The 22817-nt window shown below is 43.9% G+C and overlaps 1 protein-coding gene across 2 annotated transcripts in view; it reads right to left on the bottom strand.

Annotated features, from left to right (window-relative positions):
- The window catches only part of ARHGAP25 (Rho GTPase activating protein 25), an 81408-nt gene extending 59485 nt beyond the window's left edge, over positions 1-21923 (bottom strand). For both annotated transcript variants that reach the window (XM_037130923.2, XM_037130924.2), the window contains exon 1: positions 21838-21923. In XM_037130923.2, coding sequence (XP_036986818.2) covers positions 21838-21898 — 61 coding nt within the window. In that variant the 5' untranslated portion in view covers positions 21899-21923. The remainder of the gene's footprint in view (positions 1-21837) is intronic.
- Positions 21924-22817: the final 894 nt, after the last annotated feature.

The raw sequence follows: 22817 nt of genomic DNA, 5'->3' as shown, positions 1-22817 counted from the left end.
AAAATAAAATTTAAAAACAAACAACATGGAGGACTGGTGAGGATGAGGAACTGCCGGAACTTTCGCCCGTGGTGGACGGGAACACAAAATAGTACAGCTGCTTTGGGAAACAATTTAGAAGTTTCTTACAAAGTGAAACATAAGATCTAGCAGGCCCACTACCCATGAGAAATGAAACATTATGTTCACACCTGTAGGCACTTGTTTATAGAACTTTATTCATAATCTCCAAAAACTAGAATCACTCCAATATCTTTCAACTGATGAGTGGCTACGTCCATGCAATGGAACACTACTTAGCAATAAAAAGAACAGAAGTATGTGTAAAAGCAGTAACATGAATGAATCCCAAATGCTTTCTGCTGAGTAAAAGAAATCAGACTCCAAAAGCTACATACTGTATGATCCCATTTATGCGACATTTTGGAAAAGGCAAAACCAGGGAGATGGAGAGCAGGTCAATTGTTACCCAGGGTTACGGTTGGTGAAGAGAGGCTGACAAAAAGAGACAGTAGGAGGAAATTCCTTACAGTGGTGAAACCGCTCTGTACCTTGATTGTGGTAGTGATCACATGACTCGACGCATTTGCCAAACTCCCATAACTACAGATAAAAATGAATACATTTTCTTAGATGTCAATTTCAAAATATATTTTCATTTGCTCACATTTCTTACACAGTATCATCTGACATTCTCACTTTGTTCTGACCTTCAAAAGTTCTAAATGGAAAAAAAGTTCTAAATGGAAAAAAAAAGTGCCATCTACATTTCTAAATGTAACTTGGGTAAGGTGTGTGGCCTCAAAAAAAACATGGGAATGTGGAGAAGATTAACACATCAAGCTAAATCTCCCCAGATGGTAAGACAGCAGGACCCCAGAGTTGATGGCTGGTGCCCCCTTATTTAGTTTTCCCTCTCATGGATATTAAATGAGGCCAAGGCCACCCCAGCAACAAGCCCACACTCTTGCAAGAAAAGTCCAGCCATGCTCCTCGCCCAGACTGTTCATTTTGATGGCCCAAACAAATAGGAGAATATAGGCAGGAGTGTTCCATTCTATAAATACAATCTCTTAATTCCAGTGCACTAGGTTTTAGCACAAAGGATAGCACAGCGTTGCCAAGTTAGTGGGATTAAAAACCCTGCAAAGGAACTCTCTTGTGAAAAGTAGAAGAAAACCCACTGGTTAGTGTGGGGGTGACTTTCCTCGCAAGTCCCCCCGTGTGTCATGGATGAGAGTAAATATGACTGAGACATGATGTGATCTGCTTGGGGAGAAGTGGCCATTTTCCCAGAGGAAAAAGGCCGTGGGCAGTGGCCGGTTTCTCAGGGGAAAAAGGCCAGCAGGGGTCAGTTTCTCCAAGGAGAAAAAGGCCCAATCCCCCTCCTCCAGGGCCTTTTCTTGGGTTGTAATACACAGGAATACAGGGCGGCAAGGATCAAACAGTAGATAACATTTCAAAGAAATCTGAGGGCTTAGTATGAGTCGGAGTCTATCAGGAACATAGTTTTAGGGTTTCCTGCTCGAACCCTTAACATATGAATGAAAACACTCTTAGCAGAGCAGATTTCACAGGTTTATCAGGAAGTCTTTGTGATGCAGATTTTTCCCCAGGACACGATCTAGCAAGGCAAGGAGCTGCACCTCTCTCCATCAGGTTTTCAGGCTTAAGGGGATTAGAGCCAGGAAGCACTTCTCCCAAAGAACATGGGGAGTGGGGCTATGTCAAAGGGGGGGGTGTAAGAGTCCATTGCTCCCTCTTTTTTGCAGTCCCCCGAGTCCTTCCATGAAGGCCTCCCAAGTGATCAAGTCTGGCTTAGGTTGCCCCCCACTGTGAGGAGTCTCACCCATCACTGACTTCCGACCAAGCTTTGGGGGCAGGGAGAGGAAACTGAAGTAGCATTTGCTACCAGAGACAAGCTTTGTCTCCTGCAGCTCACATTCCAAAGGTCATTCCTCACCCTTAGCCACAAGAGCTCGAGATACAATTCCTAGAACCAGGCAGAGCGGTCAACAACAGGCTAGTGTTCAGGAGACCTAGTATCCAGTCTTGGTTCTGCTGCCAACTTGCTATGTTCATATTTGGGCAGGTCAAATCATTTCTCCATACTTTCTCAGTGCCTTACTCAACAATATTTTGGCTACAAGAAACAGATTCTGAATTGAGTTGGTTTTAGGTACATAGAGAGAGAGAGAAGTGGTTCTCAACTGGGAATGGTTCTACCCACCAGGGACAGCTGGCAATGTCTGGAGGTATTTGGGGTTGTCACAAGTGGGAGGCCTGCTGCTGACATCTGCCAGGTGGAGTCAGGGATGCTGCTGAACACCCCACAATGCACAGGGAAGACCCCGACAGCAAAGCATTCTCTGGCCCTAAATGGCAATAGTGCTGAGGTGGATAAACCTTGAAATAAATATAGACATACACATACATATGTAAATCATGTGTATACGTGTGTGTATAAATTTTAAGGATAACATTATTTCAAAGAAATCTAAAATAAGTTGGAAAAAATATCATGGCTTCAGATGAATAAAAGTCAAGGCCAATTTCACCAGTGTTGCACTCTTAACAGAGTCCAAGGGCTCTAGGATTTGCAGGACTTAATTCCAAATGCCCATTTTCTATGAACCTCAGTCGGAGAGAAAATAAGACAGATGCAGCTTGAGCCAGCTGTCCACCCTGCTCCAGTCAACACTGTCCAAAGTGGCAAAGTTACAAAGCCCAGGCCTGCGGCCACCCATGGAGACAGGGAACCCTCCGAGAGCAAGAGCCGGTGCAACAGCCCCAAAGAGGCCTATTACATCCATCTCTAAAGTGGTCCCACGGCCACCTATTTTCTAGAAGCCTATCTATCATTAGGCAAATGGCTGTGAGCCTCGGGTCTCTCAGGCCTCTCCTTGACATGGAGTTCTTAATCTGTCTTTTTCTCCTTTCTGTCTTGAAGAACAGTTTGCATTTTTTGCACTGCTACAGAACAAATGAAACCATAACTTATGTTCCACAATTTGCATGGCTGATCTCATGAACATTAATGAGTTTTGCTTCTTTCTGGCAGTCCCAAATTTTACCCGCTTAGAGCTGTCGGGACGTGGAAGATAATTTTTCTGCTTGCTCATTATGATACGAGGACCAAGTGAGATCATACAAACCGCAGTATAAGCCTGCACCAACACAATAAGCAGAGTCCAAAACTCAATCATCTATACACACGCGTTCATGTTATTTTGAAGCTAATGAAATGGCAGCCTTGAACCTACTCAGCTCGCCAGCGTCAGCTCCAAGTGGTGTGGCTGCACCAGCCAGACCACCCCAGCCCTGGCGGAGGTGCTGCCACCTAGTGGCCATGGTCAGCTTCAGGTTCCACACTGAGGAACAGGACGTGTTCCTGTGACTAGTTAGGACCTGCAGTTCAGCAACAAGAAGCAATTCTAGGAATTTCCCAGTAAGTTGTCAACATTGCTTTGGCCCCAGTCAGGAAGACTGGGCCAGAAAAAGACTATGGGCTAGGGAATTCATGTGATGTTTTTGCACTCAGCCTTATCTTTTCCTCCACATCTCTCTACACACAAGACCCAGAAAAATCCTCTGGAAGCCGGGACAGGACAGAGAATGGGAGCCCTTATATCTGGGTTAATTATTACCGGACTCTTTACTGAGGGGTTTTCTCTGCTTGCACACATGCAGCAGTGATTTTCACCTCTGTAAGATTACAGACCCCTCTGAATACATAAAATTTTTCATACAATTTCAAAATGGATTATGGGCTTACTGAAGCCGATCCAGGACACATAGAGAAGGACATTGAATATAGGCCTCACGGAGGTGGTAGTTGGGTATAATAGGTATAATTGTAAGCCACTCTGAAGTTACTTGGAACAGAAAGGAAAAGCAGCATGAGTAGACATAAAAGAAAGAGGAAAACTGTGCCCATTGGAGAATAGTAAGGCCCTTACTGGCCTGTAGAATGTTCCAAATGCCATATTTACTCATGCCATGCATCCCCCACCTTCTCTCTTACCCTTAAATGTCAGGTCCCTGTTTTCCATGCCTGGGTTTCTCCTGCACCTTCCCATTCCCACTCCCCTCCTGTTCCCTTCCAGAATCCCTGGCAGACTCCAGTGAGGATTAGACCAGTGCCCCTGACTCACTGAGTGAGCATGAGCAAGTCCTGCACCTTCTCTGGGCTCTGAATGAAGATGAGCATCCCAGGCCCTTTGGGGATGGAATGAGACACTGTGCAGGGACGAAAATCGGCGAGAGTCAGAAGTGGCCTGCCATGTGGTAATCGGTGCGATGGGGGATGGGCTATAAGGGAACTAAATGGTAACGGTAGAAATACAATAGAAAAATATTTTTTGAAAAAAGAAGTGGTCCACAATTTTTGGAGTCTGCAATATGATTCCCAAAACAAGGCCTTGAATAACACTCCACAGATAATTCATGCTCAGAACAGGTAAAATGAGCATCAACTGGACTTTCTGGCTCAGAAAGAATGTAACTTATTTTTTTCCATGGGTCTGTTGACAAACAGCATCAACAATATTATTAGCCTCCCCTCCCCCAGCGCGCGCACACATCCTAAGCAAAATACTTTCACCTTTGGTTTCAGTAACATCCTAAAACACCATTTTTACCTCATGCGCTATTGTACCTTACTAAAAGCTATACTCTGGAATATAATGTTTTAAGTTCATTACTAGAGAAGAAAAAATTCAAAACTGAAACCATAAAAATAAAGTTACACAACACCAAACATTTCAGGAATCACCTCCCTGGTCCCTCTCCAGCTTGACAGGGCGTGGCCCAGGTGTGCGGTGGCAGCACTCAGAGAAGCAGGTCTCCGATGCTGCTGCATTCCACTTGGAATCTTAACAAAATCCGATACCTAGACTACACCCCTTGCCACTAAAATCAGTACCCCTGCAGTGGAGCTGAGGCAGAGCAACTTTTTAAAACCTCCCTAGGCAATTCCTATAGGCTGTCAACTTGGAGAACCAGTGATTTAGAGGAAGGGTGGGGAAGATTCAGCCCAAAAGTCTGATGCCACCTTCCCAGGATTCCCTTGAGTCCTGGAAAGATTGTTCCAATCAGTGAAACTATCTACACATGGAGGCAGTGGGGAGCTTACAGAGAATAAGTTAAAGACTGCGAAAACTGAAGTCTGGACCACGTTTAGGAGGCTTGCAGTGTAATCTGGTCCTGAAATGGAGATAAACAAGTGGGCGGATTTGAGATACAGGTAGGAGATAGGATTCATAGACTGGTGTGCACCACTTGGGGTAGGAAGAGGTCCTGAGATCGGAGACTGGCTCAACAATGACCCAGTTCCTTGGGATAGAAGGTAGAAGAATGTCAAGTTCAGCTACATGAGTTGTAGGGCCCACTGCAAAATGGTAGTGTGAGTTCAAAAATTACTGACTTTCAAGAAGATGACAGCAAAACATTAAACCAAACTTAGCCTCTTTTGAGCTTGGGGCCCTGTGTGACTGGCTATACATGCAGCACATCCATGCAGCCAGTTCTGAGAAGGGGACCTTGGCCACTTGATAGAGCTGAGAGGAGTGGACAATAGGGGGGTTGCACGGAGAGAAACAGCTAGAAGTGGAAGGCCACTGGACTGATGGCTCTGTCTATTTGAAGAAAACACAAAAATGCTCACTAGAATTATTGTAGAGATTTTCCTCCTGGTGGGTGAATTTCTTGTAGAATATTTGAACTACAGAAGTGTCCCTGAGGCACCAACCCCAGGCTCTAACTGGCTGCTGGGGTGTCCAGTCCATGGCACCACAGACTCTGGAGATGTGTTTGGTGAAGGAGTTTATGGAATGGGCAATTCCAAGTGGAGAAGATGATAGAGTCATGTGCAAACTTTGCAGTGGTGACATAAGCCAATATATCAATTGGAGTTTAGTATAGGAAGTCAGACATACTTTAGAAAGACATGATCTTATGAGAATTATTATTACAAGGATTATTTTTACTATATGATAAGTTTATGAAATATTTGGAGAAGCTGAAAGAGTAGGCACTAGGTGCCTGAAACACCTCCCAGGGAAATACAGGCCTGACATCCTCAAGGAGTCACCACTTTGGAGGCTGCCACTGGAGAAATTTGACAGGTAAGGCCTCAGTACAGTGGCTGCTGCCACTGTCCCTTGTGGCCAAAATGATGGAGTATGGACACTGGAGCTCTGCTTCCTGGAAGCCTCGCATGTCCTGATCTTGTATGCCAGCAGCAAAACCCAGGAAAGAGTGACAAGAAGATGCCTGCACTTTCTTCCACCTTCCACATCTCATATGAGTGAATTTAATTGGCAGCATGTAATCTATTTCTAGAATCCTAGCTGCAAGGGAGTCTGAAGAATCTTGGTTTTAGCTTTTTAATCTCTCCAAAGAGGAAAAAAAAAGAATAACATTTGTGTTACATAGTCCAGAGTAACAATCAGCCTATTTTGTCATCAGTAATTGCCTAAGAGTGTAATTACTTTCTGAACATGTGGTTGATAAGCTCAGTTTGGCTGCTGGTGGGTGGCTGGTGAGTCAACTTGTGGGGCTTTAAATAGTGTCCTCCCAAACTGCACACCATATGGAGGCTTCTCTTTTCCACTCACCTCACATTCTCCACTTTTCCCTCCTCCTTTTCCCAGAGCCCTCCATCTGGGTGCCTGTCTTACTCCCTTTGTCTTTTTTTCCTTTTCTCCTCTCTTTTGCTGCTCTTCAAACCTTATCTCAGCTACCCATTTATACTAAATGACCACATGACAGCACTGATACAGGACTTCAGTGTTTGTATTTCCCGAGTAACACTGCCTTGTGCCTGAGTTAGGAGCTCTCTGGATGCTAAAGATGTTAAGAAGAAGAATTTGCAGGGGGAACAGGGCTAGTGAGCATGGCTCCCACAAGTCCCTCAGTCTGAGGGTGGAACTTCTTTGGCCACACCTGAGTCTCTGTCATCAAGCAGACTTTGATTATAGGAATGAGAAGTATTCCTTGTGACTTTATTCAGAAATCTAAGCCCTGAAACTGAGTCCCTGACCTCTCTCCAGAACAGCAGAATGCTCAGTCACCCACATTCTGTTCCAAATTAGTTTCAGAAATCAAAAGCCCTACTTCCTTCCCCACAGGAAAGTCAGAATTGACTCTCTGGATCAAACCATTGCTCAACACTAATAAAGGCAGTAAAAAAAAAACATGCATTTGTCTTATTGTAACTTATTTCGAGTCTCTGGGGTGGAGGAAAGTGAGCAGACCTTTCTGATCACCTACCATATGCCAGACACTGTTCTTGGTATGATGACAACTGTGAAGGAAACAGACAAAACTCTGCCTTCAAGACTAGTGGGGGCTGGAAACCATAGACATGCGAACAAATAAATATTAATTCAGGTACAAAAGTGTTAAATAAAATTAATTTAAATAAAATAAAATAATGGGACAAAGGGATTGAAGTAATGGAGGCTATGTTGGATACCATGGTCAGGAAAGACCTCTTTGAAGAGATAATATGTGAACTGAAACTGAATGGAGTGGAGGAAAGGCCACGGTAGGAACTGTGAGAGGGCATTTCAGAATGAGCAGCAGACAGGTCTTGAGGTAGCCTTGAGCACCAAGTGGTTAAGGAACTAGAGGTGAGCAAAGCTGAAGGGCAGAGCGAGAAGAACCAAAGAGTGGCAGATGGGTTGGAAGAGAGGGGCAGGGGTCAGACAGGCAGAGGCCACTGGTTTACATTTCATTCCGTGTATTACAAAGGTTTTAAAGAAGATACGACATAACTTAATTTCTATTTTTAGAAAACATCGAGTCCAGCCATGGTAGAGAGAATATATAGTACAGAACAAGAGTCGAGGCAGGAAGACTAGTTGGCAAATAACTGCAGTAGACTAGGCAAGAAGTAATGGCATTTACAGTATCAGAGATAACAGAAATCATCATATTGAACACATTAATCAGCAATGGATATAAGTTCTTTTCTGGTGGATTCAATGCAGGGTGGGAGAGAAAAAAGGAATGAAAGATGACTGTAGGCTTTTAGCTTGAGCAACTTGCCAAATGTTAGTGCCTTTTACTAAGGTCAAGTAAACTGTGTGGGGGAGGCTGGGAAGAAAGATCACTCCCAATTTTATGTTGGACATGCTGGATGAGAGAAACCCATGAGACATCCTCGTAGAGATGTTAAGCAGTCTAGAAGAGCAGCCACTCCACAGGGAGGTTAATGTATAAAAGCGCACATGAAATTTAAGACCATGCAAAGGGAAAAGATCACCCAGTGAGCAAGGGCGGTTAAAGAGAAGAGAACAAAGGACCCGAGCCCTGGACTAGAGCTGCCTTCGCAGACACACAGCCTGTGCAGACATCCCGGGCCCCACACTCAGAGGATCTCTGTGCTGGGCTTAGTGCTCTGCCGTCCCCGTCTCGAAGTGCTTAGTGATCTGGAACAAGGAGCTCCATATTTTTGTGTTGCACCAGGCCCCACAAATGATGTAGCCAGTTCTGCCCAGGACACTTCAGAGTTAAGAGGTCTGGTGGAGGAGGACTCCTGCAAAGAGGACTCAGAAAGAGTGGCCCGTAAGGCCAGGGGAAGCCTAGAAATTGTTTCAGGGAAGAAATGGCTGAGTGTGTCAAATGCTGCAGAGCAGAAGAGTGAGGAGAAGACAGAGGATCCGCCCTGGGCTCGCCAAGGTACAGATTATTAGTGACTGTGGTGAGAACCTTCTTGGTGGGGTGGTGCGCACCAATGCTTAGTTGGGTTGACTTACTTAGGTGGACCAAACTAGGTCCACCACTGACACTGGAGACCCTGTGGCAAGAATAGAAATGGAGGCCCCATCCTGCAGCCTGTACCCCTTTCTCTCCCCACCTCCAGCTCCATGTCTCATAGTGAGGGACCTCACACTCACGTCCGTGGACACATCAGCCCAGACAGCCAAGCTCTGTTCTGGGTCTCCCTGTAATCAACCATCTGCAAAAAAAAATCATTGGAGGGGCCCAGGAACACATGCATGTGGGCCCTGGAAACAGGTCTGGCCTGTACAGAATTTCACAGTCCGAGTGGTCCAGAAGGCAAGCCGGGCACAGGCTCCAGATGGGTGCTTTCCCCTGGCCACATGCCTCGTCCTGTGAGGAGGAATACGACTGGACCCTCTAAGATCCAGGTCTCTGGGTGGCAGCCCTCATTGCCCAGGGCTGAGGGTAGTACTGGAGGTGAAGATGTGAGTTAACGAAATTATTTGGAGGCAGAAAAATGAGGTAGTTCTCGTTCAGCTGAACATATTTTTCTGTATGACGTATAAACTGAGTGATGGTGGGGGTAGGTGGTAAGGCCTAGAGAGCCAAAAACAATAAGTTTGAGGGGACAGCAAAGTAAATTTACTAGGTAGGCATAGTAGGCTTGTCTGGCTCTGTTGAATGTCTGTCTAATATGATTGGTCACAAATTTTAAGTAAGTGCAGGCAGCTCAGTGATCTGATTTTCCCAGCCATGCTCAACTGCCCAGGTACAGGCACCAACGGTTTAAATGGTGAGGGGTTCTTCCATTTGGTTATGACGGTGGCAGAGAAACGCAGGGACTTAAGGGTGTTTGTTTTGCAGTTCTACAATGAGAGAGGTAGGAATCTATGCTAAAGAATACATAATGGATGATTAATAGTGAAAAACTCAGAACCAGTGAGATCAAAGAATTGCTGGAGCTGGTGAGCTGGGCACATAGGGTGTGGTGGTCACAGTGTGGGAAGAAAACAAGATTTCAGTGATGGTACAATTATAGAGATGACATGATTTACTTATGCGTATGAGTGGCAGGGCTGGTTGGAGGAAGTATTATTGGAGATGACACCAACAAAGGAGAAATACGACCAATAGTAAAACAACAATTTGTGACCAGGCACTATGCTACATGACTTGTACACACATTTTTTTCTTACAACAATGCTATAAAGTGGGCAGAACTACTGCCCCCATTTTTCAGATGGGAAAACTGAGGCACGGAGGAATTAAAGCTCCTTGCCCAAATTCAAAGAGATGATTAAAGTCTGAGCTAGAAATCAAATTCAGGCTTAATTGACTTCTAGGGTGGTGTTCTTTACCACACACACACACACACACACACACACACACACACTCAGGTCTGGCTTCTTAGTTGAGTTGAGGGGCTGAGGGGGAATGGCTTCATTCATGGAACACTTTTTATCTGTAATCTCACTTTTTATATGTAAACACACAAAGATGACTAAATCATCACTCACTTTTATTATAATACTGCGGGTTTCAAGCTACAAAAGGACGGGCTATGAGGATAACTTTGTTTTGGCTCCAAACTGGTTAAACCCAGGGTTTTCTAGAGAGAAACAATAGAATCAGACCAAGTTGATCAGTAATGGTAACTACTGTACATTGTCTGCGGGCGCCCTCTATTGGCTGTTAATCAGAATAGCAATCTGGGGCGGGAAACGCGGTTGTTTTGGAAAGCACAGACTTGAATTAACAAGTTAAAACGTGACGTGCCCTTTGTAGAAATTTAGGGGCTATATGTGGCTCATGTCAGGCAAGGAAACTTTAGCTATAGAACAAACCCTGGGCCAGCTTTTTAAATGTCACAATTGCAATGATGTCATTTATGAACTGATTCTCTTTAGTGGGAGAGCTTTGCTCCCCTCTCAGTGTCTCTCCAATGAGACTGTGAACTACTTGAGGTCCAGAACTTACTCTTTTTTATCTTCATATATCCTGAGCCTAGTACACTGCCCAGTGTATACATAGTAGGTGTTTGATAAATATATGTCAACCGGAAAAGAGGAAAATAAGCAAACTGGTATAATCCTACAGATGAAGGAGGGATTCCTTCTACTTGGGCCAATCAGAAAGCCTTCCAGGAGGAGACAGGTGGTGGTGGCCATGGTGATGAGGAAGGAACAGTAGAGTTGAAAAAAGTCCACAAAGTAGAATATCAAACTAGGGGCTGGATACAGATTCCACAGGGCAGGGCCTTCTGTGTGATTCTAGCAAGTACCCTGCCCTGTGACTGACAGGTGTGGCTCCCATTGCTTCCAAAGGGAGTATGAGCAAGAATAAGAAATGTCATAAGCACAGATGGAGGAAAATGACATGGCAGATTCAGGTAGGCTAAAGAAAGAAGTTGAAAGGAATTCTGACTTGAATATTGAAAAAACAAAAAATTAAGGTTTTAAAAAGTTTTCTCATAACTGCATTTTTTATATACATCAAACTGTATGGCCTCACCAGAAATTCAACTCAGTAGATGTACAGAGCACCTATCACAATGATGGCATTATTTTCTCAAAATATCTGTGTTTCTTTTTGTTTTCAGATATAAAGCACAGGGAACAGGGACTTTCCTGGTTTTCATACTGACTGTCTCATACCTCGGCAACCCCTGAATCTGAGACCAGTTGGGTTGGTGCGTGACCCCAGCTGAGCCGAAGAACTGGAAAGGCTCAGAAAGTGATTGGTGCCCAACGAAGAGAAGGCAGGATGGTCTCAGAACACAGCACAAAAACTGAGGATGGACTGGGGTGACAACTGTCCCCTGTACCTGTTATTATTGTAACTTGGGTTGTGTGCATGGTAAGAATTCTCTCCCACCAGCTATGGCTGTCTGGGCTCTAAATGAAGAGGTGCACAGAATAAACCGCAGGAGGATAATGAGAGGGAGCGTACACACTCACACAAATCCCTCTGTAGCAACCATAGAAACTGAGGCCTGGGAAGATGGGAGTCCCGTTTTGAAGGTCCTGCTGTTTTCTCAGTTATACCTAAAAATAAGGATCTGAAAATGAACAGTAGGTCACGTGCAGAATTCGGACAGTAAATAAGAAATGCTAGTTGGCTGCTGCTCTAACCCACATGTAAGCAATCACAGACATTAAGCATTGGCCCCAGTGAGGCCCAAACAAACAATATTCAACTTCACTCCAGAGGCCAGAGGTACCTGTGACATTGGGAGACATTAGCAGCTCTGGAGGAAGTAGCTACTCGGTAAGAAGGGAGGGTCTTCCGGGCAGGGCACAACCCAGAGTCACTGTTTTCCCACCCAGAGTAAGGGAAGTTTGAGGAACTGTTCTCACCACAATAGCACAGAGACCGCGACATCGCTACAGCAGCTTTCTGCAAGAAACTTACCACAGCTCCTCCTTACTTTTACTGGGGAGTCACAACTCAAGGAAGAAAGGAAGGAAGGAGGAAAGAAAAGAGGGAAAGAAGGAGGGAGGGGAGGAACAAATAGGAAGGACACAGGGACGAGAACTAAGGGGGGTGGAAATGGGAGGGAGGTGGGGAGCAAGGGGCGGGGGAGGCTGGGATGGGAGAAATAGACAAAAAAACTGTACTTGAAAAATAACTAAATAAAATTAAAAAAAGAGAAAAAGAAAAAATGAAATCCTATGTCATTAAACCTATGACATTAAAAAAAAAGATGACAACTTCTATATTTTGGGCTGGAAATGAATTTTAGGAAAATGGCATATTTGCCTAACTTGAATCTCAAAAGCTAGAGTACATTTTTAACCAAACTAAAACTTTAAATTAAAGTTTGTTCTTTTTAAAAATCAAAAAAAAAAGGAGGGAGGGAAGAAAGAAAAGCAATAAGAAAGAAAAAGAAAGCTGATATAACTACATAAACATGGTTGATAAAATTCATATGCATTAAGGACAGCACATTCGAAAACTGCAGGCAAGAGCAGTAGGAAGAAGACATGGCCAGCCCACTGCAGACCAGCAGGTGGTTGTGGGCCAGGAGAGTGGATCCACAGATGTAGTAAAGACTGTTTCTCTAAAGAAAAGAAAGAACTGAACGGGACTAAGACAAGCCAAACCCTAGCACTGTGGCTGTGGCTTTTAGCAATAACTTGGTTAATAGGAGTTGGTATCATATCTACGTGGTCGCAAGGCCCCTAGTGGTGACAAGGTGGCAACCAGTATTTATGAAGCACATACCGAGGTGGTATTATGTGAAGGCTTTGATAAAAACCATCACCTTTAATTCTCACAATAACCACATGGGTCAGCCTATGTGCCCATTTTACAGACGAAGAAACTGAAGGTGAAGGTCACATAGCCAGTAATTAGTGATGGTAGAATTCAAATTTAGGGATTCTGACTCCAAAGCTAGCTTTCCAACTACCTTACCATATATAGCTGTCTTATTTTACTGTAGCTAGTTCAGACTTTATCTGAAACTTCTTTTTGTTAAGTTTGAAAGTCTTTTAAAATACTTTAAAAATATTCTACATTAGTCTCAAAATGTTTATACTGTTAACACTTCTTCCACTTTGAAACTCCCAAACCAACGAAGAGGCATACAGGTGGTTTAGAAGCCACAGGCCGGAGGCCCAGCAGCAGAGGATCGCCTGCCCCATCTGGAATGAAGATCTGGTGTGTGCACATCCGTGTAGGTAGCACAAGGAGGAAGCAAGGAAGCGAAGCAGCTGTCACGTGAGTCAGTTAGCGGTCCCGGCGACAGGCACCTCACAGCTTATGGAGAATACGTGGCGTTACCGAAGTTGAAAAACACTTTGTTTTTAAAGATGGAGGTGTGGGTGAGGGAGTGCTCTCAGTATGAGAAGTATGATATGTATGATATCGAGAATGCTCCTTGAATGGACCTACTATATAGAGATGAGTAAGTAGATGTTTTATCAATGAATGTATGAAATAAATGGGATGAAATGATCAGCATCAGTGTACTACAGATACCATCATCTTATGTAACTCCAGAGAAAGAACATGTGTGCTCGTGGAACTGTGTTTTCATTTAGGAACTAAAAATTATAATGTCCAGTAGCTACTAATAAGTATGAAATCTACTCACAGGGTACCTGTGTGTACTGATGTCATGCATGTACTTACACCATCTTTTTAAAAGAAAAGATTTAATGGGGTTTTCTTATTTAAATAGAAAACATATTTGCAATCAAGACATAAATTTGTATCGAAGACAAAGGAAAATAATGTTGTGATTGAGCATCGCTTCAACTCCGAGCTTCCTGACAGCCAAGACAAGCTGAGAAACACAGCAAGTTGCACAACTGTCTTACCAGAAAAGAGGAAGCAGGGTGCCCCTCAAAGGAGACAGCAGTTCTGAGCTCTGAATTCTTAACAAATTTCTCACATAGAGCCACACATGGGAGAGTCGCCAGCATTGTCTACTCCCTGTTCTCATTTTTACAACACACTCAGGAACAAGTGTCGTGAAAACATTACGTGAAGTAAGGATAAACAATGAAGGTATAACATTAAAGCATAACTCAATGAACCCATAGTGTGAAGCTATTGAGCTAATGTAGTTTGATCTGAGGTTGCAAATGAGATTATCTATAAGCAAAGAAACTCATGTGCTGAACACCTAACATATGTTAGGGGCATAAAATATTTTCTTCTTTTCAACATATGTATTATTAATCCTATTTAATAATTAAGTTAAGCAACTTGTCCGGGGGGATTCACTGCAAATTAGCAGAAGGATGCCACCCCCATGCACTCTTTTCTGTGCCGCACACCCTCTCCCCTGCACCCACACTCCTATCAAGAAAAGTCAATGGGCAACTTGTCCCTCAGACAGTCTTTTGTCAATGCTGCTCTTTACAGGCATTTGAATTTATTCTCTCCAGGGAGGCCCCAGAGCACTGGTGCTGGGTATTACTGATTAAGGACAAATTTCTTTGTTCAAAACCAAGCCACCTGTTGGTAGGGTTGACTGATTGGTATCATGAAAGTTCAGGAGCATTCACCAAGCTCATCTCAAAGGAAGCCCACAGTCTCTAGAGCTATGAGCCTCTATTTAAGTGGCCTAAAGAAGGATTATTATACTCTCCTTCCAGTGATTTGTAGACTTAGGGACTCCCAGAGGACAAGATGTCTATACTTGTGACTAAAGCATGGATCAGAATTAAGTGGTTGTATGGTAGCCCTGAGTAGAGAGGGCTCCAGGCTGATGAGAAAGAAGAGGGAACTGAAAAAGATAAGAGGTGACTGAGGCCTGGCGTGTGAGTGTGGGTGTACCTGGGGAAGCAGCTGTGGGAAGAGACAAGTGGGCAGGGGATCGGGCCAGGTCATAGGGACTTTCAGTGTTAACACCTTCACGAGGAGGAGCTATACACAATTAGAAAGTTTTTTCTTCTCCAGAGAACAGACACCGTATACAGGAAAAGCAGTGTGAGAAAAATGGCAAGTCCCAGACTCACTGAAGAACACACGTCTACGTCTTAAAGAAAACTTTGTGGCAGCGATGGGAGAACGGTGGCAGGACCAGCTCCCACGCAAAGGCCCCCCGTGGTGGCTCCCACGGCGGTGCTCAGCCCAGTGCTTGTCTAGGTGCCATGGAAGCGTTTTCCTTGCCTGTGCCCCTACTAGCTCATAAGCTCTGCGGAAACAGAGAGCAGGAATGCCTTTGCATTTAGCTCCCAGACCTATGGGTATAGCTCTTTTTTTTGTAAGGTGATTTTGTTTTTCAAAAAAGTATTCAAAGTGTTGGGAATGAAGAAGCTTACACAAAGAGAAAAATGATGGTCAGTAAAGCATAAGACAAAAAATGTAAATTATTTCCTCTCTTTGTAACTTCTATATGTCAGTTCCCATCTGGGGAGTCTACAAAATTTATGCACCATCCCCTGCACGGAATCACTCCAGGTGGCCTGGGCTCCCCATGGATCTCCCAGGGTATTTTCCTGGCTCCTCATGGTGCCCTTCTGTCTTAGTTGCTGTAGCCACAGCTGGGGCTTCACTTCAGCTCTTCACACACTCCCTTTTCTTGTCTCCAATTAGCCAACCACAGTGCTGCTCCATGAGAGTTACACTTCTTTTCTTTCAAGTAGTCTTGTGTGTGAAGGAACCATCATCACCAACTTACTCTTCTCAGTTAGTCCTAGGATCTCACACCCCCACAGCGGGCATTCGTTATTCAAAGGTCCATGACCTAGTTCTGAAGGGGATAAGTGGTGTCTCCCTAGTTCTCCCATTGGACACTCTGTGCTCATACTTTATAAACTGTAAACAAGAGACAGGAGACTAGATGTCTGGAAGGTACTTGTGACTACGTACACCAGGCCAGTATCATGCATCATCTCACTGCAGACACATTATCAGAGACACACGCACCAAGAGCCACTCAGCTCACCGCTGTCCATCCAAGTGCAGATTAACTCCCAACCTAACACAAAGTATTTGTAAGGGACCAAAACCCAGGATTTTTACTTCCTGTCATTACTCAAGTTGGCCCTTGCTCTCCTGATGTTTAGGATAACATCAGTCCATTTCTCAAGTGGCCAGGAGGTCTTCAGCCTAGGCAGTAAGAGGCATATGCCTTTTGGAAAGAATTTAATTTTTGACTAAAGGTAAGTCAGTGACAGACATTTTTAGTTGAACAAGGAATAAAGACAGGAAGGGACCTTGAGAGGAGAACCCTTTGTGTCCATGTTCACTGTCTGAGGAAGGCATGTTCTTGTCCCTGACTCTTGCTTACACATTTGGGGACCTTTAGCCATCAGGGACCAGGAGCTGCTCACTGAGTGCAAAGGCTTGAGCCACAAAAAAATAGACTGCATTTGGTCCAGAATCCAGGCCAGTCCAGATTAGCTCATTCTAAGTTTCACGAAGCTGAACACAAAATGCAGACATGCTCAGCAGGGCCCGTGTGGTCTTGGGATTGCCAAGCTGGGGAACCAGTCTTTTGGTATTCAGATAAAGCAAGAAGTATGCTCAAGTAGGCTGGCCTGGTCACTGGGGGACTATGTCACTCTTTAAAACAAAATAAAACACAGTATCTGGGGTCTAGCAGCCCAGAAAGTCTCCAGATGACCAGGTGTGGGTCCTGGCTTATTCCAGCCTCTGCAGGCAGACAAGGGCTTTGCAGCTGCGTGTTGAGAGCACCTGTTGCCTCTAAGACCTGTCCCAACATGCCTGGCCACGCACTTTGGAATTTGTTTTAGCTTTGAGTGTTTTTAAAAACACAGTTAATACATGTTCATTATAAAAAACCTGCAAAATACTTATAGAATTATAATAAGCATGTGTGTAGGTATATCTCGCCCATAAATCCTTCACCCACAGTTAAGTACTGATAACACTGTGTACATCCCTCCAGATTTTTTAGGGTTTCTTTACATGTTTAGGTCTTGCTTCATTTCACATGCAATAATGAAATAAACTCTCATGTACCTGTTACTGAGATTAGGTACCCTTGAAGCTTCCCAAGTGCATTTCTTTTCCTTTCCGCTCCAAAAGGAAATTTTACATTAGTCAGCTCATTTTTCTTTGCAGTTTGCCCATACACATATGTAACTTTCAACCTAAATATAACTGAATCTTGTTCTGCTCTTTTGTGACTTCCCTTTTCTCTCCAATGTTGTTTGTGCAATTCAATCTCACTCAAATGTGTAAGTAATTAATTTTTACTTACTTATGCTCTCATGTAGCATTTCATGTTATAAAAATACTGGAACTTATGTTCCCATTTTATTACTGATGGGCATGTAGGTAGCTTTCTCTTCTCTGTTATTACTGCAACACTACTGTGGAACGTCACCCATCTGCTCTGTTTTGCGCGCACAGCAGCTTCTCCAGGGGACGGGTTCTGGAGCGAGATGCTGACTTCAGAGGGTTTGTGCATTGGTATCACTAAGCAACGCCAAACTGTTTCCAAAATGGTCGTATCCTCAGCTGTAGGAGAGTTCCTTTTTCTCCACATTCTGAACACCAGTATTGTCAGACTTTCTCATTTTATCCAATTTGTGGGCAAAAAAAACAGTATATTGCATTTTTAATTTACATTTCCTGACTATTGTGATTTAAAAATTTCCATGTTTACTGGCCATATTATTCCTATGCTGCAAAATGTCCATTCATGTTGTCTGCTAGTTTTTTTATTATTTTTATTGACTTATGGAATTTCTTTATATATTCTATTTCTATGAGTATCTAACGATACATCTATCTACCTAAAATCACACTTTCAAATATGACTTTTTAAACAAGAATAATAAACTACACTGCATAAAGCTTTATGGTTGTATGAACTGGTCTAGTTATAAAGCTCTTACAAAGGTACAAATGTCTTCATTCCTTTTACTCTGATATGCTAAGAGACAGAACTAGACCCCGTATTAGACAAATCATGATTTATCAGATGGAAAAAAGTAGTGGAAAAAAACCCTCCACTATTGTTATTACTCACTTTACTATTTGAGAGACTAGAATAATGATTTTTTGTTTCTAAATAATTTTTTCAACATGAAACTTCAGAGAGAAAAAGTTGAAACAACCACCCCTCCGTAATCACTTTCATTGTGTTTCTCAGAGTCACATTCTCTCCAGGGCCTGTTCTCCCCTACTTTGGCCTGGGGGAACTGAGAAAAATAAAGATATGCCTGTGACTAGATACAGTGTGGGTGGTCCTGAAATTCACCCAGCAATCTTCCAACTAAACGCTCCCAAACCGCAGGGCAGAAGGGGGCTTTCCCTGCGTGGTCAATATCCTTTCAACAGAGCGCCTACATGCAAAGCACTGGGTGTCAGACCTCTGGACAGTATGAGAAAGATTACTGTGTCCTGCAACCTGCCCTCCGGGCCTTACAATGGAGTTGGGAAGACAAATATGTGAAAGCATCAAAGATTTGAGCAACGACGTGGGAAAGCAGTGGAAGGCTGTCACGATTTTAATTGTTGGATTAAAATGGATGATAAAGGCTCAGAGGAAGAAGACTGTGTACTTGGTGACGCCTCAAGTCAAGTCTGTTGGCTCTGCTTTTCCCTTTCTTCCAACCTCACCAGCATCAGTAGGCCACATGCAGAGTGGCCAGGGTCAGTTTCTCCCCCTCCCAACCCCGCCCCCAGCCCCATGGTGGTGGTCTCCCAGGAGCCGGGCCATTCCACAGGGCCCTCTCCAGCTCTCGGAGTTGGAAGTCCAGTGGAGAGTCCCTCCACTATTCTCAGAAACTTTCACTTTCACGTCAGTCCTGGTTCGGCACTCACAAGATTTAGGGGAAACTGGAAGCTCAGACCACCACAAAAAAAACTTCTGGGGCCCCTTCTGGGCCACATAATGGGTCAGTTTCTTGCTATTTTCCTAAGTAAGTGCTGAACCTGCTTATTCTGTACGCTACTACCCATCTCCCTGAAGTTCTAACTTACTAAGAGCCTCTTGAAAATTAACCTGGACAGTGAATCACGAAGTAATATTTGGGTTCCAGTCTCAAGTGACCTTAAAGCCACAACTTTTTCATGATCATCTGCTCCAGTGGTTTTCATCTAGGGAAAATGTCTCTCCCCAGATGACTGGTAATGTCTGGAGACATTTTTGGTTGTCACAACTGGTGGCAGTAGGGGGGTAGTATTATCTGGTGCATAAAGGCAGATGCTGCTGCTAACACACTATGATGCACAGGTCAGCCCCCATCACTAAGAACCATACAGCTTAAGACATCCATAGCACCCAGATTGAGAAACCCTTATCTTCTCCTCACTAGCCCAGGCCGGAAAAACCAAAGGTCATTGGCTTCCCCGACATGACTCCCAGTTCCACACGTCATCTTAATAGAGGTGAGCTTCTTTGACATAAGAAGCCAGTTCACATCTAGACACAGGGGTCTGGAGAGGGGACTGGATGTCCTATGGCTGAGTCGGGGACACTCTTGCCTTGGAGGATTCAGTCTATAATCTGAATTCTCATCAATGTGATGCTCACGAAAGGTATTCTGGCTACCGTCCAATCTCTCTGGATGACAAATTTATAAATGGCAAGGACAATGACAAGGCCTCCTCTGTATTTCACGGTGTAATTATTTTTAAAGATTATATTTATTTTTTAAAAGAGGGGAAGGGAGGGGGAAAGAGAGGGAGAGGAACATGGATGTGAGAGAGAAACATTGATCCGAAACACCCCAACAAGAACCGAACTCACAACCCAAACCCGTGCCCTGACCAGGAATCAAACTGAGATCTTTCGCTTGTATCCAACCAACTGAGCCACACAGGTCAGGGCTGTAATTATTTTTTACTAAATAGTGTTAAATAATATCATCTACTGGTAATTAGTCACCAAATACATATTGTGGGTCCACGAACACCAGGCACCGTGCTCTGTTCTAGATGAGTGGTCACTCCAAGTCCACCAACGTGGACCACAGACCCCGCAGCGAGACATCTTCGCCCCGTGGGATGGAGGGGCAAGAGCTCCTTACAACTCGGAGGCCTGGGACTCCCTCCGGAGATTCCAGTTTCACAAGTCGGAATTGTGCCCAGGAGCCTGCCTTTTGAGCCAGTGTTTTAGGTGACTGTGATACAGACTGTCGGTGGGACCAGGACTTAAGGATCCTTGGTAGAAAGCATCACATCTGCCCAACCTAATCTCCGATCTGAGAATTTGCAGACTTGAGCACTAATGTGGTAATTTCCTATATCCCTGAAAAAAATCTTTTAACCCTTTAATCCTTTCATCAATTAATCATGTAATCATTAATGTTCTTACATTTCCTACGTTGAAACAGCAGGCAAGTAAGACCTGTCCGATACAGATGGAGAGAAGGTAAATGACCCAGTGTAAACAGAAGCAGGACACTTTCAAAGGAACAGAACAATAGAAGTTTTACTTCTGAAAACAAATGTTTATGACCTATAATAGAATGTAAATTAGCCGAATACATTGGTGTCAACAGTAACTAGAAGAAGAATCTCTTGCTTATGTGAAAGAAATGCATACTATCTGCTCTCTAAAGCAACCTCAGCATGCCATGATTTTAGCTTCAATAGGACTGCTAATCCTTTCTGGTTACTGAGATAAACGGTTTCTCTGACTACCCTCAATCTTCTTTCAAATCCTTCCTCACACCTACATACTGATATTCCATTATGTGACTTTACAATGGATCATTTATTCTAGCAGCACAATAAGCACCATTAGAAGCCCAAGTCTAAACCTTGCTCTAAGCAAACCTTTTCCAAGCCATTAGAAACACCTAACCCTTGTCTAATATCAAGGAAGTTACCTCACCATATGGGCAGAAGTATAAAACACGGGGAATCACTTTTGGCCCCATTGCTCTACCCTAAATTGCTGTGAACAGTTTAATAGTACAAGAAACCTATATAAAGAAACTCATAACAGTTATAAAAGAGATTAAATTCAATGTGTCACTAATATCATTAATGAGAAGAGGTATGGATTAAAGGCCAGAGAATTCAGAAAACAGGCCAGCATCCCTTAAGATAATTATCTAAAATGCATTGCTTTTTCTCCAGTCCTCTAAGAATTCCCTTCCATCCTGTCTCTCTAACTAAAATTGTCTTTATTGTGCCTTCAAATGTCTCCATATCCATGTCTTGTCTGCACTGCCTACTTTTGCTGCAAATACCAACCCCACTTCAGCCCCAAGTTGGTAGACAGGGCCTGGAGACCCAAGGGGCTCACAAAACAGGCTACGTTGAGTATAATCCCAGATCAAGCACTGCAAAGGACTACTCTCTTTGCTCCTATCAAAACCCACTCACAATATAAATGAGCATCCAAACAGGAGGGAAACGATCCTTCCATGATAGAGAAAAACTCACGGTTTCGTGTGTAATAACCGTAGCATTAACCCATCCACAGTAACTCAGATCCCACACTCCAGGGAGAACCACTCCATCACCACCTCCAAACAAAACAGAAGCCCCTCCCAGCATCTGGGAACTTTGAGCCTACCTATCAACTTGAATGCAAATTTTCCCTCAAACCCAGGTTTGCCGAGATCCGTTTTTAGGTAAACTATGTGCCCTTCAGACCAGCATGCAAATGGAGGGTGCTCAAGTAGAAGAACCACAAAGGCAACAAAGAGACGTCGACCATACCTATTTTCCCAGCCTCTCCTTTCAGGTTGAAGTCCCAGTTTCTTGGCAACTTCAGGGACATTTTGCTTCTGGTTCTGGTGAGTAGCTGCTGAAGTGACGAGTCTGCCTCAGTTCGCGCCCTTCTTGCCTTTCTGAGCTTTCCCTCTGGCTTGTGTGGGGGGGGGTTTCCGTGTGTGATGGCTTCACAGGCAATCTTGGCTTTGAGGCTGATTCGCCAGTGTGTGTCCTCCTTTTTCTCATATGAAAGCCCCAATCATCTGTGACTTGGGGATTGCACCCAAACCCCCACCAAACCCCACCCACAGTCCCTAGGGGCTGGTCCCTCCTGAAGTATGCACCCTGCTCCTCTTGCTTTCAGTTTTACCAGAAATATCCCAGTTGACACTTCGCTCTGCGTCATGGGAAGCAAAGCTCCCGTTTGAAAGAATCTCAGGCCTCACTGAAGAGAGGTCGTGATAAACAACGGCTGCCTCTCGGCTTTTTTTTTTTTTTTTTTAACTGTCTGCTTCCTTGCATTTGAGGAAGTGGTGGCTGTTCAGGGTAGATGATACATTATGAGCACTCTTTGTTAAGAAAATGTTTTTCGGAAATGCTTGCATAAGTACAACAAGTGCTCTTATAATATAAGGCTATATAGCTTTGATTAACAGAAAAAGAAAATTCCGAGACACTTTCCATGTACCTGTAAGCCCTGTTCCACACCGAATGGATCAAGCCTCCAAAAAGGGTCAAACAATCAGCTTTCTCCCAAAGTTACCTTTCTTCAAATGTTTCCTGCTCTAAGGATCACATGGTAAGTTCTCCACCTGTTCGGGATGAAGGTTCCATGCGACCTCAGCCTGATGCAGGGAGGGTTCTGACAAATTTAGCTAATAAGTTAGCTTTATGTGGGGAGCCCCTCTCACATGTTATAATGGTTCTTTGGCATTGGGTACAAGGTGTGGGTTTGAGAATCAGACCACATGGGATCAAAACTCAGT

Source organism: Artibeus jamaicensis, unplaced genomic scaffold, assembly GCF_021234435.1.
Source record: "Artibeus jamaicensis isolate MK-2021 breed Jamaican fruit bat unplaced genomic scaffold, CSHL_Jam_final contig_3174, whole genome shotgun sequence".
Lineage (NCBI taxonomy): Eukaryota > Metazoa > Chordata > Mammalia > Chiroptera > Phyllostomidae > Artibeus > Artibeus jamaicensis.
The sequence above is the reverse complement of the archived record's forward strand: the minus strand, read 5'-3'. Positions and strand labels throughout refer to the sequence as shown.